Here is a 24864-nt window from a genome sequence, read left to right as displayed (position 1 = left end):
GATCACAGCTCACTGCTCCCTCGCCGCCCGCCTCCACCGCTCACCTGTCTGCCTGACCTCCTGACTGCCAAGCTGCAGCCAGCACCACTGGACCACAGGGACTCTATGCGAGCACTCCTAAAGGTAGGGGGGCTGGGTGGAGTAAAATGTAAAAAAAAAAAAAAAAAATTGTATGTGTGTCTGTTAGGGAGTTTGTATGTGTTTGTGTGTTTGTCAGTGAGAGTGAATGTGTGCTTGTCAGTGAGTGTATGTGTTTGTCAGTGAGAATGTATCTGTTCTTGTCTATGAGAGTGTATGTGTTTGTATGTGTGTCTGTAAAAGAGTGTGTGTTTGTCAGTGAGAATGTATGTGTGTCTGTAAAAGAGTGGGTGTTTGTCAGTGAGAGTGTATGTGTGCATGTCAAAGAGTTTGTGTGTCAGTGTGTGTATCTGTGTCAAGGTTTGTGTATGTGTCACTGTGTGCATCTAAGTGTGTGTGTATGTGCCAGTATGTATCAGTGTGTTTATATGTGCCTGTGTGTGTGTCAGTGTGTATCTGTGGGTGCAAGTGTGTGTATGTCACTGTGTGTATCTGAGTAGAGAGAGATACACACACTGGCGCATACAAACACTGATATACACACCTTGACACACAGATACATACATACATACACAGATACACACTGTGTGTCAAGGTGTGTGTCAGATTCATACACACTGGCACATACAAACACAGATACACACACCTTGATACACAGACACATACAAACACAGATACACATACTTTGAAACAGACGCACACACCTTGACACACAGATAGATACATACATACATACACACACACACGGGGGGGGGGGGGGGGGAAGGGGAGGTGTTTTCCACGATGTTGATACACTATGTCAAAGGGTTCCACAGGAAATATTAATTAGGAAACCTTGGTCTAACAGGTTATAAACTGGTAAGATACTATGGAAGTCATAGCTCTACGACAGCTGGAGGGGCTTCTATGGGTATTATGAAGGATCTTCTATTGCCCTTTTCTTACCAAAGCAGAATCCCATGAAAATACATGGTTATGCTGCACATCATTGGCACAACTGCTCCTGGAAATTTGCTTCCTCAGGACAGCCCAACCAAATGAAAAATCTAGGGGTGGTGGTATTTTTCTCATTGACAGACTGGGAATATTATCAAAGCAGTAGACCCAGACTTTAAATACATTGTGTTTTATTGAAGGGGGCAGGAGATTGGTAAAGGGGACAGGTGAAGGAGGACAGGGGACTGGCGAAGGCGACAGAGGACTGATAAAGGAAGCGGGGGACTGGTGAACGTGGGCAGGGGACTGGGGATTTGATGAAGGAGGGCAGGGATTTGTTGAAGGGGTGGAGGTGGCAGATTGTGAATGTACCGCCTCCAAACAGACGGCGAGAGTGGGGGCGCCACAAGATTGGCTCGCACAAGGCGCCTGAACACCTAAGACCGGCCCTGGGTGACACCACCGACACCAGCCAGGCATGATCTTTACTTAGTAACCTCTCACCTGGCTGCGAGTCCTGCGATGGTGTCACCTCTGGATCGGATGCATCATGCCGCTTTGCCTACAGCTCGAATTCTATTATTTTCATATGATATTGTAATTTAAAGGCCATTTTAATTTTCCTAGTTGTTGTTGTTGTTAATGTTGTTAATGCCACTATTGCCATTACATTTAGTGTTATATGGGAGTTATGATTTACATTAGTAAAAAAACAAAACAAAAAAAAAACTCACATTATTAAGGGGGTTTGGGTGACACCGTGAGTAACCGCACCGGCTAACCCTAGTGATACCACTGCCACCGGGCAGGGGCGCTGCTGCTCTCAGCCAATCAGTGACTCCCCATTCACAAAACTGACTTGAAAACGTTTCTTTTCCCTTTTTAAAGGTGACTATACCAGGGCTCGATAAATCCCAGGATGCCCTGGCGACCAGGAAAATTGTCCTGGCATCTGGGATTTGTGAACCTGTTCAGCCCCTGAGGTGACCGGCTGCCTAAGAGCACAGGTGGGCAGTCGGCTCACGGAGGCCTGAGGCAGATGGGCGGCTGACTGAGGGAGGAATAGGGGCGGCCAGCTCATGGCGGCTGACTTAGTGCGACGGCAACAGAGCTGTAAATGCTCTGCTCCCTTGCACAGCTTACAGGAATGCCGGGAGCCGGGTTATGACATCACTCTGGCCCCACATCACTAAATGGTGCACGAGAGGGAGATGACATAGGCCCCACTGGACCTCAGGGAAAGCTGATACACTCTAGTTCTCCCAAAGGTAGGGAGACTGGGTAGATTTAAATTAAAATTTAAAAAGTTACTATTTGTGAGAGAGTGAGTGTAAGTGTGTGTTTGTCGGTCAGTGGGTCTGTGTGTGTGATGGTCGGTCAGTCAGTGTGTGTTTGTCGGTCAGTAAGCGTGTGTGTGTGTGTGTTTAGGTGACCTGCCCCCCTCCAATCACATGGGAAAGGTGTTTTTACGCCCCTTTTTTCCCCACACCATACTGGTGACGCTGCGGCTAGCCCCACCTTCATGGCTGAGATCATCAATCTTGACGATCTCAGTCAATCCAATGCTTCCCCATAGAAAAGCATTGAGAGACTATTGCGCATGCACGGCAAAATGCAACCGCACCAATCAACTTCTCCTCATACAGATGTATTGAATGACCCAGGAAGCACCTCGAGTGACTGTCAATAGAGGTGTCACCAGTCAGCAATGTAAACACTGCTTTTTGTCTGAAAAGTCAGTGTTTGCATTGAAAAGCGTTCAGAGACAGGATATAGACTTCAGAAAAACTACATTAAGCTTTCCCTTTAAGAATTGTATTTTTGGTGTTTAAAAACTTGGCTCCTGACTTTTTTTAGCTGGCTCCTAGATTCCAAGCAAATTTATCAAGCCCTGGACTAAACTGTCTCTTTAAGTTTGTATACAGTTTGCTATTTCAAAAATACAATCAGAGTTCACTTAATAAACCCTGCAGATTTATCTGTTGAATACCAGGCTTCCACTGAGATATTGATCTTGAACGTCTTATTTTTTTATTTAAAATGCTTCGTTCCACCATTTGTGTTGTTAAATTACAGCCCACACAAACATACAAAAAAAACACTTCAGAGCAAAAAAAGTTTTAAAATTAAACTTTGAGCGTTTATTTCTCAATACCATGTTGTTTTTTTGTGAAACATTTCTTATACAAAAATTCACACAAACAGGAGAATCATGATTGACAATTACAATAATATTGAAGCTGTCACGTTAAAAAAAAAAAAAACTAAAAACGCGTTGGCCAAGCACAACTGTGACAAACAGTTACAAATGTCACTTAGCCTCCAATAGGAGGAGCTCTAACGCACACCACTGCTTGAGCAAGCAGCACTAAAATTTACTGCCATCTTAATGTGCCGCAGTGAGAGAGGGCTCTGCCATTTTGTATAGCCATAGAATTTAACCACAGAGACAGGACTATATACACATTGTACACCTGTACATATAATCCTTACATTTCTAACTGCAGTGACACACTTCCAAGGAGAGTACCGGTATCTCTATCTTCACTAATTAGCTCGGCAAGGTGAGTTATCCTTTATTTATTAAGGGGTAACTTGAATAATATCTGCAAGTTGTTTGGTTTAAAGTCACCAAAGTATGCTGCTTAGTGTGACAAATGTGGTAAAAAAGCAAGCCCCCCGTCACTTCATTTTCTTTTAAATGCTATGATAAGTAGGTAGGAGTGTCGATACCTCACAGCGTTCCATTACTGACTCACGTCCATTCTAACGTGGCCCTATCAGTTAGGTCATTAGAGCCATTAACATTTTTTTAGCATCCATGGAGGTGAATCATGACCATCTAACACGTGTTCGAAATGTAAAATCCTTCCCAGAATGCATTGTTTTTGCCCGCATATGCATCTGCTTACTAAACTGCAATGTAACAGCGAATGTAAGGGATGTTTCCCCTCGACCAAAAATATCCTTGAAATCGCAGAACGAACATATTCATTATTAAAAAATATGATGTACATTTAAATAAATCTAAGCACCTTGATAAGCACTTTGAACGAGCTTTAATTACATTTCACAGAGCTCTGTCTCATTCAGATCCTGTTATGAACACACATGTATTCATAGATATATATCGCATTTATACAAGGGATAGGATAGAAATGTTTAAACGCTAAATGTTTTCTTTATAACATTTTATCTGTAGGATTTTATCAGAAAATTAATCAGTGCAACTGAAATAGGTAATATTCTGTTATGGCTTCAACAAAAATTACATAAAATTAAAATATTGTGTAGAAGTAAATATACATATATATGTTTTATTTTTCAATACACAGTGGGATTGGCTTATTTTCTATAGAATGATATACAGAAATAAATGAGCTAAATAACTATCCAGTCATTTTACAATGCTTATCAAATTGCTTAGATTAATCCACATATTATATCAAGCCACTTTATTCAGTTGGCGTTCATATTGTTTTTTTTTTTTTTTATTTACACATATGTACACTTTGCTGTATAAATATCACAAATACTTATCTGTGTCATTCTCATAAGCTTTGTAGGAAATCGTAAGCTCTGTAGGTTACTTCACCGCATCATAATAACTGTGTTTAATGTGATTCTATTAGTTAATGGCTTAATTGGAGGATGAATGGATTTTTTTTATTTTTTTATAAATAAAAAGACATAGCGGGTAACTATAAATGTTTATTGCATAGTGCTTAGAAATATATTGGCATATGGTTTTGGCAGTGTGTATTTATATAATATGGCAGACTCCGAAGGGCCATCAAATTACCTGCTGTGAGTTTAAACAAGATAGAGAGAGTTTAGGGAACCGTGCCCAGGGTATTCAGCAGGACTTGGGATTAATTAATTTTGTTTCAGAGGGGATATCAATTGAAGCATTTTGGGATTTTTTTGCAATATAAAAAGTAGGAACTGTAGCAATGGTCTACAATTTGCTATATAATGCTTTTCAAGAAGATCGAAGAAACAAAATATAATTAAGAAAAAAATGTTTATAAAATATATTAAAATTTCATGATCTTGTTATGATCCCTGTACCTGGCATTTATGTCCGAATAAATCTGCCTTTCTTTAAAATCTTGCGTATATAACTCATCACTTACTGTTAAGACATTTTTGGGGAGTAAAATGGATTCCATTAAGAGATGAATGGAGAGAAGTGTTGTTTGGCCTTATAGAGCCTAATTTCATTCTATATGGGAATAGTGGGATTAAAAACACACAGGTGATGTGGTGGTTTCATTGCTACTAGGAGTGAATGCAATACACGTGAAACATGCAATACATTTACATATAAATACAGACACAACATGCAAGTGATGCGTTCACTAAATAGTGAATTGCAGTAAGTTAGAAACAAATTAGTTATATTTACAAAAAGAGTGATGTTTGGGGATAAAGCTATTCTGAGTTTAGTCTCCGTTCTGCAGGTTGACTGTACACGCACTATGATCCCCTGCAATTAACATTTGTACTTTGTAGGTTTTACCGTTCGTTTTTTTTTTGGTGTTCACTGCAAAATCCCAATTTATTTTATAGCACAGTACTAGCTTGCAGTATACATTATTTTAACAAAGAGGTTTGAAGGGACAGTGCAATTCATACAGGGATTTCATAAGGTAGCACCTAAAATTGGCTATAACTAGGAACGGGAGAAAAAAAATATGAAGGGCAAAATCAAATGCATGTAGGATCAGTGCAAGCCAATTGTTAACATCTTAGATGTATTTATTTAGCTTTGTGTCACGGGGAGTATATCCAAACTCACAGGATATGGGAAACCCAAAAAGGAGAGGCAATATTAGACGTATCACCAGGCCTTAGAGGGGCCGGACTTAACGTAATAAAAAGAGACAAAGACAGAAACCAGCTAAGGCCAGGATTCTACATAGACGCAAGTACGATATACAAGCCGGGTCAGGATTCCGGAGGTACACAAATTTCCGATAACTAACGGAGGTCAAAACCAGAAATACAAATAGGCTTACAGATTGTACAAACCGGGCATGATGGTAGAAACCACGATAGGGCACTGAATAAGGGCCTTAACATTGATTGGGTTTCTTAAGTTCTAAATTGCTCCATGTCACCTCTGCAACTCCAGAAAGTACGAGAACAAGGTCGTGTAGGAGGTGATGTGGACAATTTCTAAATCGGAATTGACATTCTGCAATTGTTCATCACATAAGGATGGATCGACACCTAAGTGCTGAAGATTTGTAGCACGTTGTTAGATCACTAGGGTTATACTTCTTCATATTTTGGTTGTTGAGGTATATGTGTTCCTTATTTTCTCTCCATAAATCTCAAAGTAATTTATGCTACTCTCTCGTGAATTAAAGTCATATAACTGCCTTCAGCGTTGTTACTGCTGGCTCCAGTATCACTTGTAAAATATAGAAGAATGTGGTGCAGAGCTGTCCAAGCTTGGCCCCTGCTGCTATAATCTGTAGTACAGTTACCAAAATTCTCTGAAATGAAGGGCAAGGAGAATTATAGGCAAAAACTACAGCTGGATGTTCCACGGCGGAGTTGTCAGGTTCTATCTAAATAAAATGGCACTTACAGTGAGCAAATAAAAGTCATTTTACAAGTATTATACCACACTATGTAATTACAATAATATATCGAAAAAGGAATAGTGTAAATATCTTTTAACATCTCAGTTACCACATGGTTTGCAATAGAATTTAGGTTACTGCATATATAACTATTGACAATACTTGAACTTACCCAGAATCCCTTGCTGCTGAGATGTGTATACAATAGAATTGACATAGGCATGTGAAAGGCTCAAACTGGTGAACTTGAGTCTATTTCAGCTCATGTTATGGCCTATACTATAAATGTACAATTCTATACTGACCGTACATTATTGAAAACGTACAGGCGGTGCCCAGCCAAAGGTCAATTGTGGAGACATAGTAGACTAGTTAGAGGGATGGTTGCCATGTTCGTGTTTTATGGTTTACAAATGTATATCATCAGTTTTTCTTCTGAAGCAGCCTGCTAGAGACAGGATTTATAAAATAAAAAATAAATTTATAGATCTATATAAAATGTAAACCCATATTTCCTAAGGGGTTATTTCCCCTTTAAAAATCTGTCATTTCTGAGATGCTGCCTGTATTGTATCTGGTGATCAAAACCAATCACTGTGTTTGTGCATGTTTCCTGTTGTTTTTCTGAGCAGATTAGATATACAATATACTATAAATGATATACTATAGTATACAATAGGTCCAACAGCCAAGGGAAGATGACATCAATATAAAACAATCTTCTCCTGCAATGCTGTTTCCCAGACAGAAAGCTGCTTTGAGACATCATAGTAGCACATGGGGCTGGTTGTTGGATTGTATGCACTTTCCCAAAGTAACTATACTCCCTCAGCCTTGATAGGAGGCAAATTATGGCTCTTGAAATAATCGACCACTTGCTGTGGAAGTTCAGCAAGAACTGCTTTGGCCAGAGTTTCTTTAGGCGCCTGTAAGTCAAACAATCAAAAAAGATGTGTTAATATATTTCATACACAGTACAACTTCATTAAACCCACAAATACACTTATCCACAGATAGATCCGGCATAAAAACATCTGTTAATATGGCATTCTGCCAGCCTTGGCTTAAATCTCCTGGATTTACATAAAGACCATTGGTCAAGCAGGTTTGCACCAATTGGGAATTTTGCAAATTTAGCAAAATTGGCATTACATAATAAACGAAGTGTGTGGGTGTGTGTGTATTATATATATATATATATTGTATGGAAGAAGGAGATGCACTCTGCGGCCTTTATGAAAAAAATCACTGGTATTTACTGTAACAAAATGTTTACATAAATTCGATCGACGTTTCGAACTCTTCAGGTCTTCCTCTTCTTGAGGAAATCATGTAATCATGGAGACGCTGAACATGGGTGCTGCACAGGACTCTAGAGGTGCTACTAGGCAGCAATGCAAACACTGCCTTTTCTCTGAAGGTAGTGTTTACATTGAAAAGGCTACAGGGACAGGCTATAGACACCACGACAACTACATTAATCTGTAGTGGTTCTGGTGACTATAGTGTCCCTTTAAGAATTGCATTTTTCTTGTTGAAAATTAAACTTTGTTAGTTTAAAAAAAAAAAAAAAAAAACGGTCTCCTAACTTTTTTAGCTGGCTCCTAGATTCCAAACAAATTTGTCAAGCTCCATTATACTATTTATTACCTATTCACTCTTTCCCCATTCATACCATATTAATAACAGGCATATATAATCAGATTCTTGTTCGTATGAAAACGACTTACCGTTCGAAACTCGCGGAATGGCACAAATTGGACGATGTCACGTGAAGCTTCCTCACCCGTGTTAGAACGCAGCACTCGGTTATCTCCGTCCAAGAACTCCATGGCGGAGAAGTCTGCATTCCCCACACCGACGATGATAATTGACATTGGTAGCTTGGACGCCTGCACTATAGCATTCCGAGTCTCATCCATGTCGCTAATAACCCCGTCTGTTATAATTAGCAGGATAAAATATTGCTAAAAAAAATAAATAAATGGAGATCGATTAGAAAATATATTTGTGGTCCTACTGAAATGGAAAATGGCAATATTTAAGGGCATTTTTGCTATCACCTTGACGTTTCTCTTTAGCTCATTTTCGTTCGGCATTCCTAGGTACACTACATTTAGCTGTAGTTACCATCTTAAGATCTGCCCTTGTTGGAATAGCAATTTTTAAGGTAGTAGTGTAAAACTTCGAATTTTGGCTTGAGGAAGACATTATGTATGTTGAAACATTGCCTTTCACTTTTTTGGCTAAATAAACAATATACCTTTACTTCTGTGTGCAGAGGATTTTCTAATTTTTTTAAAATTTTGAGGAAGGGAGTGTGAGAAGGGTGGATACCATGTTGAGTATTATGCTAGATATTTGGGTAACACAACTTATAGATTACATTTTATTAATTACAAATTAACGCCATTAACCCCCTAGTGACCAGACCGTTTTTCAGTTTTCTTACCGTTAATGACCAGGGCTGTTTTTACGTTTCTGCGGTGTTTGTGTTTTGCTGTAATTTTCCTCTTACTCAATTACTGAACCCACACATATTATATACAGTTTTTATCGCCATTAAATGGTCTTTCTAAAGATACCATTATTTTCATCAGATCATATAATTGACTATAAAAAAATTATAAAATATGATGAATTATTTTTTTTAAATACACTTTTTCTAACTTTAACCTCCAAAATCTGTGACACAACGAAAACTGACCAAGAAACACCCGTGCTAAATAGTTTCTAAATTTTATAATAATGTTAACATGTTCTTAGCTTTTTTTGCAAGTTATAGGGCAATAAGTACAAGTAGCATTTTGCTAATTACAAACCATTTTTTTTTCTCAAAATTAACCAAAGTTACATGTAGCACTGATATCTGTCAGGAATCCCTGAATAACCCATCACATGTATATATATTTTTTAAAAGAAGACAACCTAAGGTATTAAACGTGGGGTATTTTGACTTTTCATGCAACCATTTTACCACCAATCTATGCCAAATGAAAATAAATAATTATAATTGGTGATTTTTTTGACACACAAAGCAATTTAAAAATACATCTACGCAGAACTTTAAGGGTTACTGCCAAAAGAACACCCCAATATGTGTTCAGCAACATCTAATGAGTACAGTGATACCACCCATGTATAGGTGTGTCGTGGATAAAAGACCTTATTTGGAGGGTGCGCATTCCAGTTTTCCAACTTGGAATTTTCACATCTGGTCATCATGCACCCATGTCCTATTTTGGGAAATTTTTGAAGTCGGCCAATGTAATTTACCCCAATCAAACCATATATTTTTGAAAAGTAGACACCCCAAGGTATTTCAAATGGTGGTATTTTAACACTCTACATGCACTAATTCTACCACCAGACTTTGTCAAACTTTTGGGTAGTCATTTTTGTATGTGTTCTTTTTCTCACATTGTACTTTAGGACTTTTGGGACTTCAATCATCATGTTTATGCAGCCATAGCCACACATCCCCTCCTGTAACCTACACAGTCACCCTGCAACCTACACAGTCACCCTACATACTTTCTGTAACGAGAAATGTAGTTTTTAAACTTCCTTTATTGTAAACTGTGTTGAATTCAGAATTCCTCATCTCTTGCTCTTGCTTTAAACCTTAATTAACAGAGCAGGAGATAAAAACGTATAAAGTAAACATACTGTGCTGTAAGATCTGAAAAGGAAGTAATTTTTAGTGGAGGCTCTGTGAGTCACAACCGGGGTAGGTGGGGCTAGGGTTTCACGAACAGAAACAAAAGTGATTTAATTCCTAAATGGCAGAGCATTAAGCAGTGACTGCAGAGGCATGATCTATACAACAAAACTGCTTCAATAAACTAAAGTTGTTTTGGTGCTTAAAGTGTCCCTTTTAAGGCAAAACTGGATGATCTAGCATAGAGCTTTGGTAGTTTAGTCCATTTTGCCATTTAAAATTCAATTCAATATAATTCAGATAATGTAAGTAATTCAGATTGTGGTTGATGACTTGTTGTTGTTAGAAGCCAGAACTGTATATTGTACTCACCGCTGCTGAATCTTGTTGAGTTGCTTGGGCTGCAAATCTCGCAACATGATTAATTATTGGTGAGAAGTTAGTTGGTCCATAAAAACGTATATTGGGAAGACAAGCAGAATACGCATCTATAATGCCTTCTACTCCTAAAATCAAAGGAAAAACATTGCAAATTAGTAAGTTACTTAATTAGTAGACGTATACATCATATCAAGTGTAACAAGTGTTATATGGCTGCTGTCAGCTTATAGAGTTGTTCTAATTATCCCATTTAATGCAACTAGGTTCTGAATTACTTAACCAAAAAACCCTGCTAAAAAGACGTTTTGGAGGGGAAAATAGAGCACTTAGACCAAATGGGTATAATTTAGGGCTTTAGGTTAAACAAATGTGTTTCTGTGCACATATTTGTCCCCCTCTTCATCACATTTATTCATTTCAGCATGAATGAAAATCACATTTTGTACCCCTGCTATTAATTTTATCACATGACAGGAGGCTTCATATTTTGCATGATCTTCCTTTACTACTCCATAGCAGCAAAGACATATAGAGAAAAAAAAGAAACCAATCAGAGACAGGCAGAGAGTATAGGATACGCCTTCCACTGAGTCACTTCCTCTTTCTTTGCTGCTCCACCACAAGTCAGGTCAGAATATTGTGTGTCTACACTTTGTTGGCTTGTCTTGTTATATTTACTTAATTCAACCCAATGCTGATATTGTCAGAATCCCTTGGTTTGTAGACCACTTCAGGACATTCAGTTACATAGACCCCTGCACCGAATATTCCTCCATTTGGGATGTGGCCCAAGTTCTTCGGTTTATAAAGACGTGACCTTCTAACAGCAAACTGCAATCTTTAGACAACCGACAGCGAAGTTTACCCTCCTTTTTATTTCCGGTATCTTTCTGTCAGATATCGGACATTCGAGCATTCCATGTGGACGCCATCTCGTTTTTTCCAGAATGTGTCACTCTTCGGGTGTCTCTACGTACTAGACGGGCTCAACGGCGCTTTTTACCCATTTTTTCCTTCGGAATCCGACTTTGCGTGGTCCGGACACTGCATGCCTACGTACAGCTACGGCCACGCTACGATTACCTTATCCCGACAACTACTAGTGTCCTACGTTAAGCCACATGGAACAGTCTCGGTTACCACCTTGGCCCGCTGGGTACGATGAGTTATCTCTCGCTGGGATTGACCCTTACTTCGGTCTCTTCCACCTTCACAGCAGGGGCCCCCCTTATCAGATATATCGCTCTCTGCAGGCTGGTGACGAGAACCCACCTTTCGCACATTTAACTCTCGCCCGTCCTCCATTGCTGTTTTCTCTCTATTACCTTTGCGTTAAAAATACAAAATATGAAGCCTCCTGTCATGAATTAAAAAATAAGATTATTAGTACACTAAAGCTTGCATAATCTTAAATTATCCGCAATTCATGTGTTTTGTGAAAAAAAACAAAAAAAAAAAAACTTTTTTGGCATCTTAGCTATACTTGTAATACATTTCTAATGTAAATTAAAATGTTTTATTAAGTTTAAGAGAATACTAGCCTAATGATTTCCACATGGGCACTACCATGTAAGTGAGCACATCACCTTTGTGGGTCTTTGGAAAAATGGAAAGACCCCACAGTTCCAGTTAGATTGTCAAAACATATAAAACATATATTATGTAAAAACACCAACCTGAGCAGAAAGGACTAGTAGGGTTGAAATTAATTGCAAACTCGTGAGATACCTGGAAAAAAAATAAATTATATATATATATATATATATATATATATATATAATTGAAGGTCAAGTATCAGAAATATTCCTACCAACCAAACAATAAATTGGTCTGTATTATTTTGCAAATATTTTGACTCCAATCTAATGTTACCTCTTATTATCAAATAGATACTACCTGCTGAATTTGATGGGTTGTATGGTCTGCCAAAAGATATTGGGCTACGTGATCCTGAACTATTGTTTCCTTGTCTTCTAACCCAGTGTACTACACTATACTCTTTTCATTATTTTTTTTTCTTCTATGGTTTACTCTAAAAAGTATTCTCTATGCCCCCATTTTGGGCCAAGTTCTTGTTGACTTTGTTAATTTTTAATACTTTTGTTTTACTATTTTATTGTTTCATTCATCACCTTTCTTCCATGAGAGATTTTGTTTCATGATACTACTTACAAGGCTATGTTCTAGAAATCGTAATGTTCTTATATAGTTATATCCATTCTTGCTTACATATTGTCAGGATCGGGACAGGGATCCAACACGCAGAGTACAAACAGTAGCCAGATACGTATACCGGATCTTAGAATGGCCGGACTAACGTAAGTAGTACAGTATAGAATGGCCAAAGACAAGCCGAGGTCGAGGGTAACAGAAGACAGGTAAGCGAGAGACAAGCCGAATCAAGGGTAACAGAGATAAGCAGAGTAAGGTAAACAAGCCGGGTCAAAACCAAAAGGGATAATAGAATACACAAGCACTGAGTGACTAGAACAAGCTAGAACCACGACAGGGCAATGAGCTAATGAAAGAAGCTCTGTTAAATACCCTGTTCAGAGCAGTAACCACGCCTCCGAGGCGTCCTGATTGGTCCTGCAGCAATTGACTGACAGGTCGTTCCGGGGGAGTGTCCTGATGACTACTTCCTGCCTAGATGCTGTAAAAGGCAGTCACTCCCTCGCGGCCGGCCTAGCATGACCGGATAGACCGCGGGGAAGGGAGCCATCAGACCGTCTGCATGGAGGAACAGCTAAGTCTCTACCTCTTTCGGAGGTAGAGACCACAGGTACCCTGACACATATATTCACACACTAATGAGAGGAATTTACCTTCCAGTCTGGGGGCAACTGAGCACCGAAACCCAATGCCGGAAACAACTTATCTCTAGAACAGAAAAGAAGAAGAAAATTAATATATTTTAATATAGTCATCTGTTAACCTTTCCCTAAAACCGCTTTGCTAAAAACAAATTATATAGAAAAGTTGAGGTGATTGCAGAATGTGTATTAGTTGGGTTATGAATTGGTTTTTAATCTAGGAAATTACAAAATGTAGCCACAAAATAAAATTATTAGCAGTTCCGCAACAAGACATTGTTGTTAAAAAAATCAATACATGCTAGCAGATTAGACGCCCAGATATCATAATTAAAGGAGCACTATAGAGTCAGGAACACAAATATGTATTAAAACCACCATCTAGCCCCCCTAATGAATTCTCAAAATGTGGTGTGGGATAAATCGTTTTTTAGCTCATATATATATATATAGGATCTTGTGTATTATATATATATAAACAAAGAAAAATACCGGCACTCAAGGATTTTCCAAAAGTAACATCTCCATTTATTGTGGAAGGTTGATCGACGTTTCAGCTCCTCTAGGGAGCTTTCATCAGGACACAAACAATCATAAAAACTGAAGATACATTTATATAGGACATACAATTATAAGGTACTCACATTCAGCTGGTGTTCATTGCCATCAGCCGCCGGGTTCGCCGTACAAGCCCGCTCATACCGGAACTGCTTCCTGGTCAGTAAGTCATCTGACCAGGAATGCCAATTTCATTGGTCGAATTTTGCGTTAGCGGGGCAAACAAAGACACTTACGTCCAATTGGATGAGCCAACATTAGACAGTATCACATGCAGGACAAATTTAGCATTCGGGTTGCCTATCGTGATGGCAAGTCGGATAAGCCAGTGGCCAGACATTTCTTAGAACTTCAACACCAGTTGACTTCATTGAGATGTGTTGCAATTGAGCATATCCCTGTGATTGCTCGCGGCGGCGATAGAGCTAGACTTCTTTTGCAACGGGAAGACTATTGGATATGCAAATTGGGAACTTTGTCCCCGAAGGGGCTCAATGAAAAATGTTTATTTACAGAATTTTTATAGGAAAAAGATTGTATGTCCCTCATATAGTATGTAGAATAGGCACAGTAATATTTCCCTAATTTAACAACTTGGATTTAACTTATAAATCTGTATCTCCCTGCATCTATCTTAATATTTGTTAGAGTCAACATTGAAGACAAGTGCTTTGTAGATTTTTGGTATTTTTTATAAAAAAATATTTTTATGTTTCAGAATTATTTACTTGTAGGATTAGTAATTTATGGATTTACTTTGCTTTGGTAATAGAATAAGTTCAATTAATAAACCACATGGCCCTGATCTTGCCCTATTAAACTGACACATAGGGGTATACTTATTCAATACGAGATTTGTATTTCCTCACTATATACACTTTTGAGATATTATGACACTTATATTTAGTTAAATAGGTTTTAAATTTTAAGATTTAATCACATTTTGTAATATTGTTGCTAAGATATAACTATACACATTATAGTATCTGATTTTTCAATATAGGATTGCTATATTGCAATTGTCGTGATTTCACTCACATCCTTTTTATTTTATTGGTTTGACTATAACCAACACTTTTTATTTATATTTATTTGTTATATCACTATATACATATTTTTGTGCAAGTTTTATCATCAACTTATATATATAAATGTATTCCCTTTGGGAATGTGCTTTAACTAGAGGTTGATCTAGGGGGATTAAACATCCAGGAGCTAAGGTAATGGCTCCGGTATTTATTATTATTATTGATTTATTATGTGCTTTAATTGATTCCTTTTGAACTTGTTTTAGGTGGTTTATTTCCCTCTAGCCACCGGGACGCACGCCGGGTTGCTATGGTAACGCCCCGTCTCGAATTTTGGTTCATTAAGTGAACAGGCTAAATTTGTCCTGCATGCGATACCGTCTAATGGTGGCTCATCCAATTGGACGTAAGCGTCTTTGGTTGCCCCGGTAACGCGAAATTCAAGCAAATAAAATTGTCATTCCTGGTCAGATGACTTACTGACCAGGAAGCAATTCCGGTATGAGCGGGCTTGTACGGCGAACCTGGCGGCTGATGGCAATGAACACCAGCTGAATGTGAATGTATGTCCTATATAAATGTATCTTCAGTTTTTATGATTGTTTGTGTCCTGATGAAAGCTCCCTAAAGGAGCTGAAACGTCGATCAACCTTCCACAATAAATGGAGATGTTACTTTTGGAAAATCCTTGAGTGCCGGTATTTTTCTTTGTTTATAATTGAGCCACCAGAGCACCAGGTATTGTTTTCTTTTTTTGTTGGAGTGCAGGGGTGACTTGTATTTTTTTTATTATATATATATATAAATAAATAAATAAATCAAACCAAGAGGGCTGCACTCACCTGAACATGCATACATTATAGGGTGCTGCTGGGGCCAAAATATACAAAATACACAATCCAGTGCATTCGATTGTGTATTACATATATATATATATGTGTGTGTGTGTGTGTGTAAGTATAAACACACACAAAAAGGTACAAACAAATATTTGTGGCCAAAGCTGCATTTGTTTGAGTTGTGTTCACTTACGAATCATAATCCTGAATGATTTGTCCAACCGACCACATTGCTGAAAGGTACTCGTTTGTCCCCATGGGGTTGATGTAATGCAGGGATGATGGGTCTCGTGGGTTACCGTTTGATGCTGTGAAGTCAATTCCAACCTAAGCACAATTTTAAATCACACAATGGTTACGCAGTTTCCCCAAGAATGGTGGTAGAAAAGAAAATATGCAATGTAACACTGGAGTTAGAAATACCGACAGGACTTTAAAAATCAAAGTTCTGGGTGTCTTTGGCAGGATAGAGCAGAGCATCTGGCCAACTGTGCACTTTTAGCTTGCATTTTTTGATTTCCTCTTGTGTATTAGCTTGCAGGAATTAGAGAACACACATCAAATGTTTTATCCCCCTTAAATACAAAGCTGTATTCCTAGCACTATAGTGTCGTCGTCCGTCCGTCCCCCCGCGGCAGTCAAAGGGCAAATAACCATATAAACACTTAACTGTCTCCTCCGATGTCAGTGGGAAAGGGGAACCTAATGCAATAGCAGGCCTTAGGCCTTCTCCATAAGAAAGCCTTGAATCAATGCTTTCTTATGGGGTTTTGCAAGACACACACTGGATGTCTTCATTCGTAGGAGTAGCATTTGACTGAGAACGTTTGGTTCTTTGATCAACAATGTATTCAAACCCTTAAAGGTTAAACACCTGACAGGAAGTGCAACCTGTCCCCATGGAAACATAATCAACCCATAATTAAACAAAATCCACTCAGGAAAAAATTAGAATAGGATGTTTAAATTATTGTACTATAGTTAATGCCTACTTAAACATACATAACATGTGACTTAGTGATAGAATTATAAACATGTTGTGGAGTTCCATTCTTAAAACCTAGGGATTAGAGTATCAATAAACCTTTCTTTTAAGAACGAAAACTGAATCCACAGACATCAATTACATTGTTAATGTTGGCCGTTACAGTCTTAACTTCCATGTTATCATATTTTTTTTACATTTCTTTTTCTCATAGAATAGCTTAGCTTAAATAAAAAAAAATTGAGCTTTTTTTTTTTTTTTTTTTTTGCAACAATCAGAAAAGAAGATCGCTACACAGAAGATATGCGTTCGTCATGCATTTCTTCGGTCAATATCAGATATGGGCATTTAGTTATCATTTGTTTCCTGTGCAATATTGACTAAATCTTCAATGGAGAGAGAAATGATCACAAGACACACAACTAAGAAAACAATCCATTTTCTGCTTTGAGAATTATTGTCGGAGCTGTTCAGTGATTTTACAGCATAAGAGGCTTTTATACCTCCTGTACCCCAGAAAATAGGAGCACAATCATGTCGCTAATGGTATACTCTATGTAAGAGCCTTACCATAGGACGTCATTATATAGATTTTTATCATTTTTCTACAAGCTTTGGTTTCCCTTGATTACTGCATTTCCCGCTGGGGGCTTACTAAAACAGCAGCAACAACAAGCCGAAAGGAAGACATTTAATATGCCTTTGTTGTCATACGAAACCTGGTTTCTGGTGTAGAAAGCTTCTACAATCTTTGATGTACGCAGTCCATATACCGAAGGACCAGAGAGCTTTCTCTGATATAACTCTCCAAACCTGTCTACCCCGACGGAGCTCAGCCTGTGCAATAGTATCTTTTTCCACTTAGTGTCAGATACATCATTTATTGGAGGTCTACCGGGCACGTTATCTTAGTCATTCTGGGAGGAAAGAGCAAGGATAGTCCCTATGGGAATATCACACATTAGATCATACTGATGTAGAACATTTTAGTTACATGGGGTGAGGTTTCAACCGTGATCTATAAACTGATATCACTTGCTCGCTTTTCTCTGCTAATAGACTTGCCATAAAAGCTAACATCCCTTTGGGCTTTCACAGCATGTTACACATCACTTTTAGTTAACCTCATTTGAAATAAGTTTTTTTTTTCCCCCAGAAAGAGCCATGTTGCCAGGTCTCATAGTATTTAAAGGGACACTATAGAAAGTGGTGTTGGTGCCGTGCCCCTGTCCCGCTAAGAGACACTGCTATGATTATCTTACAGTATTAAGAAAGCCTCTAGTGGCTGTCAATCAAACAACCACTAGAGGCACTTCCTGAATGTTAACTAGCTCCAGGTCGCTCTGCATGAGGACATCCAGTGTCCGTGAAATTCCCAAAGGAAAGCATAACACTATAGAATTCCTTTAAGTGGGACTGAGTGGCAGTGAGCCTTCCATCCACCTACAAATAAAAATGAATCTCTGTGTATGTCTATTAAAGCTGTGATTAATATATACACACATAACAACACTTGAATTTATTATTGGGCTCCACTGTCCCTTTAAAACCATCTGCCATTTTATACCACATCAGGAAGGAAGCCAAGATCTCCTAAGATAAGATTCCAGATAAGATGCCCTCGGTGTTGAAAATAGAACATTTCATGCACATTTATGAGAATCTGAATTTTGCCTTTTCAGTGTAGAAAAAAAAAAATATTTGATGCCAGTGTTCCTTTAACAGAACATTCTGTTGGAAGAATAAAAACACTTAAAGTTTATTACTTTTGGCACTGAAACCTTGTTATCACGATCTTACCATTTATCTGCTCATTAAACAGATTGTTTCTCAAACTCTACCCTCCTAAAATGTCAAGCCTACTAAAGATATGTGTGAGCTGTAAAAATAAAAATAAAACCATAAAAAAAAACAAGTAATTGTAAAAAAACATATATATATTTATTTCCCCCATTTCTCCATCTACGGAGTTATTTTACGCTTTCGATGATCTTGTGTAGCATTTTAAAAAGGCAAGTGCCCTTTGAATTTTCTGGCATTGTCAAACGCGTTGAGCTCTGTCAATAAAGCATTCTTTGAAATACAAATATTAATATTTAAAGGAGGGCAAGTAACACCATTATTTATACCATTACCATTATGGCGTGATTTATTGTCTAGGGCTATTATTTGCTCAAATGGAAAGGATATTGGGTGAAATCATGGAGAATGTAATACAAGTCTCTGAGGTCGGAATGGTGCGAAGGAATATAAAGTACATATCTGCACGCCATATTTAATTTCACTCTGAGTTTTAAATCTTGTATCCGTACATTAGTATTAATAATAACCGGTGATTCTAGACATGCCGGCTTGATGTTATCACTTATTAATACAGGTTGAACTGATCTGCCATAAGTTGTTATTGAAGATTGATGATCTCATCCTCGTAGCCTTTGGGACATACGGAGGAATTAATGAAGCTTTAAAGTGGAGATTGGGTATCACTAATAGCAAATGTCAGGGGTTAGGTACACTATAAATCATCTGGCATCCAGTATCATGTAGCTAAAATCAATAGACTAATATTGTGCCATGACACCCAGCACCAGACACTATTCTAACAGTAGGAAAGCCATTACTGTCAAAGGTATTTTTGGGGTCCATCACCCTCTTAATCTTGTACCTAACCCCAGGTCTTTCCTTAGGAGGTGAGTGTCACGGTGCCCGCCGGTCCCGCTCCTATCAGAGGTCTCGGACCCAGCTGGCGCACCTCTTTGCGGTAGGTTCCCACATAGAAATGGGAATGCCGCCATACTCTTACATACCCTTCTCCTTAACAGCAGCCAGGTCTGGTATTATTAGAGACGCCAGCCATTGTAAGTCAGAGACTTTCAAAGCTCCACTTGGTTCTAGCATCACATGACCTTCAGTAGCCAATCATATGCACTCTTTGAGTATTTAAGCATTCCCTCTTGAGATATCCAGTTTGGTTTTCCGAAAGCACGTTTTGTAGTATTGATTCTTGTGTATTTTGACCTTGGAATGATATTTGACTATTCTAAATTCTATATCCCTTGACCTTTGGCTTGGCTATCCATTTACATACACTCTGTTTCCCTGGCCTCGGCCAGACCTGTACTGCTCTTTAGTAACGTTAAATCTGGCCATTTTAAGGTCCTGTAATTTGTTTTATTGTTTCCTAGTTTATGCATTCTGTTACTTTTGTTTTGCGTGTTGGGCATAAGGATTATCCTGACAGTGAGAAGGTACAGGGTCCCAGACCGGGCTCGTTAATCATGCTGCCGGGGGTGGAGTTGCACTTCTGGCAGCTAAAAGCTTGAACCCTTTATGCATCACAACAAGAGTTCAGGGGTTTCTAATGTTAATCCTGTGCATTTTTTTGTAGTTGAACAATTGGGACTCACTTTAAATTGGGTTTTCATTTGGATAAACAGTATATTGATGTGCGAAAGGCTGAACTTGCTTCCTTTTTCAGCTGATCTTACTATGTAAATATCAGACACTTGCAGATGAATATACATTAGGATGTAACAAGATGGAACTGGTTAGAACTGATTTAAATTGTCTATAGCAGACACAATATTACATTATCTGTTTACAGAGAACTAATAAACAATTACCCAGGAAAATCTAGATCTCCAATTCCTACTTCTTCTTCTTCTTCATGCAGCTCACATTCAAGCCCTTCTAACACAAGATATGCCCAAACATTTTGTCCATGCACCCATTTAGTCTCCACTGCTACGACTCTTGGTTACTCTCACACACGTACCAACTTTCAACTGTTCTCTGTTCACACCTTTAACTTTAACTCTTGTTTATAGTACTTTTATAGGGCTAGTAGCTTCATTTATAGTCGCATAAAACGTATACAGGACACCTGACAATCTATCTTCCAATCTTTATCCACAAAACTTACAATTTTGTGCAATCATACCTCATTTAGGCTGTAAGATCATTTGCAAATACAATATGTAGGGTGAATCCAGCTAGGGGAGACAAAAATAATAGAACATAGTGCAACACTGTGGAACCCAATATGGTAAGTGTTATAGTGCCAATGGGTCACTCACACTTCGAAACCAAATATTGAGCCTTCAGAAATATTTAGATGTATGTATTCTCAATTCTTGGATTATGGTGTTGTGGGTCTTTTAATTTATACAGTCACCTTATTTGGGTGCATTTTATCTTCCATATGACTGAGACCCACAACACCATAACTCCCGAGTATAACAATACCCCCCACGTACAGGTTTTATGGTGTTTTGGAAAGTAACAGGGTCAATGTAGGGCTTGCCCAATTCAGTTTGCCAGATTGGTTTGCTGTGTCTGTGTTGCCTTTTGAGACCATATGGTAGCTCAGGAATGTGAATTAACCCCATCATGGCATACCATTTTCAAATGTAGACAACCCAGGGTATTCAAAATGGGTTATTTCCAGTCTTTTCTAGTAGCCACTTAGTCACAAACGCTGGCCAAAGTTAGCATTTTTGTTTTTTTGCATTTTTTTTTTTTAAACAAAAACTGCACATTTACTGGTGATATCATCGTCGTGATAAGTTTGACTTTTTAAAACACTCATATTTGTGTTGAGCGAAGTCTCCCGAGTAAACCAATACCCCCCATGTAAAGGTTTTATGGTGTTTTGGAAGGTTACGGGGTTAAGTATAGGGCTTGCCAATTACATTTTCTGGACTGTCTCTGTCTGGGTTGTCAGGCAGGTCCCTCAAATTATAATTAATCAAATCAAATCATTATGTAGTTAATTAATTTATTGTGCAAAAAACATGATGTTCAAATGATCGACATTTCGACCTCTAAAAGGTCTTTCTCAAGATCAGATCCCCACATCACGATCGCCAGCGATCAGGGGTAAATGCCTATTCGCTATCGGACGTACCAGGTACATCCGAGGTCGTTAACTACCATTTTTTGTCTGAGGTACCAGTCGAGAAGGGGTTAAGCTCAGTGCACAATAAGCTACAGTGGTTATGGTGCTTAGGGTGTCTCCTTAAATGTAACCTACTTTATGGTTTACTTGAGATGAGATGTCACGCATTCTTTCTTATGTGATACACACGGTTCTCTAAAACATGTCTCTGTGATCACATCCCCTGAATTAAACTTATAAGAAATTACTAACAAATCTAAACTTATAACCTGCTGATATACTTACTGTAAACATCAGCTGACAGCCTCCAAGTATGTAGTCAAGGAATGAATAATCCCTTGTAATCTGAAAAAGGAAGACAAACTTAACGTAAAGATAAGAAACTCACAGTGTGACAACAGAAAAAAATATTTGAAAGTAAGAGCAGAAGCAAACTTGTATCTCAAGGTTTTTCTTAACTGATAGAGACAAAACCTCTACCAATTTTACTGACACAGGGAGACAGATGCACTAGGTGAAGTGCTAACTAATCACAAAACGAACATCGGTCCCAACAAGTGTTAATTTTGTCGACTAACAATTTTAATCAGCATGAAATCTACTGAACCTGGTCCGGAAAGCCCAGCATACCAGCATTCACGTCCATTCTCTTTAAGGCCTACTGGGCTGGTGCACGGGCAGCGGTGAAAAGCGGCCGATCTTCTGACGCAGTGTGCAAGCCTTGTGGCAGCTTTCAAGGAGCCCCGTAACTCCCCTCCCTTTGGAAACCCCGCTAACCTTTAAAGCTGGGTGGCGCAACCAAGAGGGCCGCCCTGCAAAAATCTCAACAGTGCCAAGCGGGTCCTGAGGTGGAGAGACCTCTTCAATGCACACTTTGACAATATCTGCCAGAGGTTCTGGGAGCGTATTGTCCACAGATCTGACACACTCACCCCTCCTGATGCACTGCCAAGCCGGAGAGCAGTGTCACCAGCTCGTACCACATCTGAGCTGGTTGCCCAATCGGAGAGACTTCGAAGTTGGCGACCTTATACCCGATGGTTGCTCCGGAAGCAGGTGAACCTGCGGACCCATGATCCTGCCACTACGGAAAGGGAAATCCAGGGACTTAAGGCAGGGGCTTCCTATCAGGCCTGGAGCCGGAGATTCATGAAGCTGAAGTCCAAGAGGCACATACAGCACTGCTAACCCGGTCTGATGGATATGAAAGCAGCAATTACTACAGCTATGGAGCTGGTCTTTCTGCCATGGCCCAGAATGGGGGTTGCCGGTCACTGGAGGCCTCTCGGTGGCATTGGATGAACAGAGACTTGACTGTTATTTTCCTGTCAACATAGGGATTTCTGTTCTCCTCTCTGAGCTTTCCCAGTGTTGAATACCAAGTGTCCATTGAGCTAAGTTTTTGTGAACTTTAGTCTAGCGTGTTCCGTTCCTATTGTTTTTGTAACCCACCTTAGCCTACCTGACATAGCATATAGCCTGAATTATGACAGAACATAAAGCAGTCGTTAAGCAAATACCAGCCATGAGGCTTTACATCTAGCTGAAACACATACCACTACTCTTACTTGGTAAACTCTCCTTTCTGTGTCTGTACACATCTGACCAAACCATTACTTCTAGTAGGCTAAGCAACTCTCCTACTGTATTAGATCTCAGTTTCATATAAAATGTGTTAAACTTATTCTTAAAAACGTGCTGTTTAACAGAATGCTATAAAACTGTTCATTCTGTGTTATCCTTCCTTATAAGCTTGTACCTACCGTTGTGGCACTACAAGCATGTTTTATGCTTCACAGCACGGAAAAATAAAGCATGATAAAAAAAAAAAAAACATGCCAGACTGGGAAAAAAAAATTGAATTTGGATATGTAAGCAAAAAAGAAATAAAAATTAAATTTATGATTATTCACACTTTTGTGAATAACTGTAACAGATCATTTCCACCATCGAAAAATGGTAATGAATTAAGAGCAGATTAAACAGGGTTATTTACTAAAGTGAGAATTCAAAATAAATTACAAATTTCAGGAGAAAGCAGCTGCACTGAAAGCATAACCGGCTTAATGAATTTTTTCAATTTGGCTATTTTGACCTTGAATATAAAATTCACTTTGAATTCTCAAGTTAGTGAATAATGCGGTTATTGTTCCAGAATAAAAATAGATCAAATTGGTTTTGATGGGAATTTTTAACCAAAATTTAAAAGACAAAAAGCTTACTCATTTCCAACCTCTACGTTTGCTTATTCATAATTCTATCAATACTGGTGACTGGTGACAAGTTCCCCTGATAAACCGCACAAACCATAAATGGATTACAGGCAGCCGAGTGGCCAAATGAATGGGTTTGAATTGTATGAATTGGAAATGTTAATAAAACTGTACGTATAAACTAATGATAGATTGTAACCAGGGCCGGCGCGTCCATAAGGCGGCACAGGCGGCCGCCTTAGGGCGCACCGGCTCTGGGGGCGCAAATTTCCAGTGACCGGCAGGAGGGAAGTGCTCTCTCCTGCCAGGTCACCTCCTGGATCCCCGGCGCGGCGTCCGGCTGAACTTGATTGCGAGGTGGCGAGAGAGCTCTGATCTCTCTGACCGGCTCCCTCGTAGGCTGTTTTCTGATGCCGCGGGAGCCGGAATATGACGTCATATTCTGGCTCCCGCGGCATCAGAAAACAGCCTGCGAGGGAGCCGGTCAGAGAGATCAGAGCTCTCTCGCCACCTCGCAATCAAGTTCAGCCGGACGCCTCCGAGCAGCCTCACTGGACCACCAATGAGAGACCCACGCCAGCTCTCCAGGTAGGGAGGCTGGGTGGGAAATGTAAATTAAATTTACATTATTTATTACTGTGAGTGTGTGTATGTGTGTGTGTGCATGTGGGTGTGTCTGTGAGTGTGTGTGTGTGCATGTGAGTATGTGTGAGTATGTGTGTCTGTGAGTATGTGTGTCTGTGAGTGTGTGTGTCTGTGAGTGTGTGTGTCTGTGAGTGTGTGTGTCTGTGAGTTTGTCAGTGTGTGTGTGTGCATGTGAGTATGTGTGTCTGTGAGTTTGTGTGTGAGTATGTGTGTCTGTGAGTATGTGTGTGTGAGTG

At 39.1% G+C, this 24864-nt stretch overlaps 1 protein-coding gene across 1 annotated transcript in view; it reads right to left on the bottom strand.

Annotated features, from left to right (window-relative positions):
• Positions 1-4570: 4570 nt before the first annotated feature.
• Positions 4571-24864, bottom strand: part of CPNE2 (copine 2) — a 98276-nt gene continuing 77982 nt past the window's right edge. Inside the window, exons 10-16 of the mRNA XM_063437815.1 lie at positions 22056-22115; positions 16082-16215; positions 13476-13530; positions 12327-12378; positions 10642-10775; positions 8339-8575; positions 4571-7534 (exon numbers count right to left, since the gene is read on the bottom strand). Of these exons, the coding sequence (XP_063293885.1) occupies positions 7427-7534; positions 8339-8575; positions 10642-10775; positions 12327-12378; positions 13476-13530; positions 16082-16215; positions 22056-22115 (780 nt within the window). The 3' untranslated portion in view covers positions 4571-7426. The remainder of the gene's footprint in view (positions 7535-8338; positions 8576-10641; positions 10776-12326; positions 12379-13475; positions 13531-16081; positions 16216-22055; positions 22116-24864) is intronic.

The sequence above is a fragment of the Pelobates fuscus genome, chromosome 12, assembly GCF_036172605.1.
Source record: "Pelobates fuscus isolate aPelFus1 chromosome 12, aPelFus1.pri, whole genome shotgun sequence".
Classification (NCBI taxonomy): Eukaryota; Metazoa; Chordata; class Amphibia; order Anura; family Pelobatidae; genus Pelobates; species Pelobates fuscus.
Note: the sequence above shows the minus strand (reverse complement) of the source record. Positions and strands in the feature narration are given on the sequence as shown.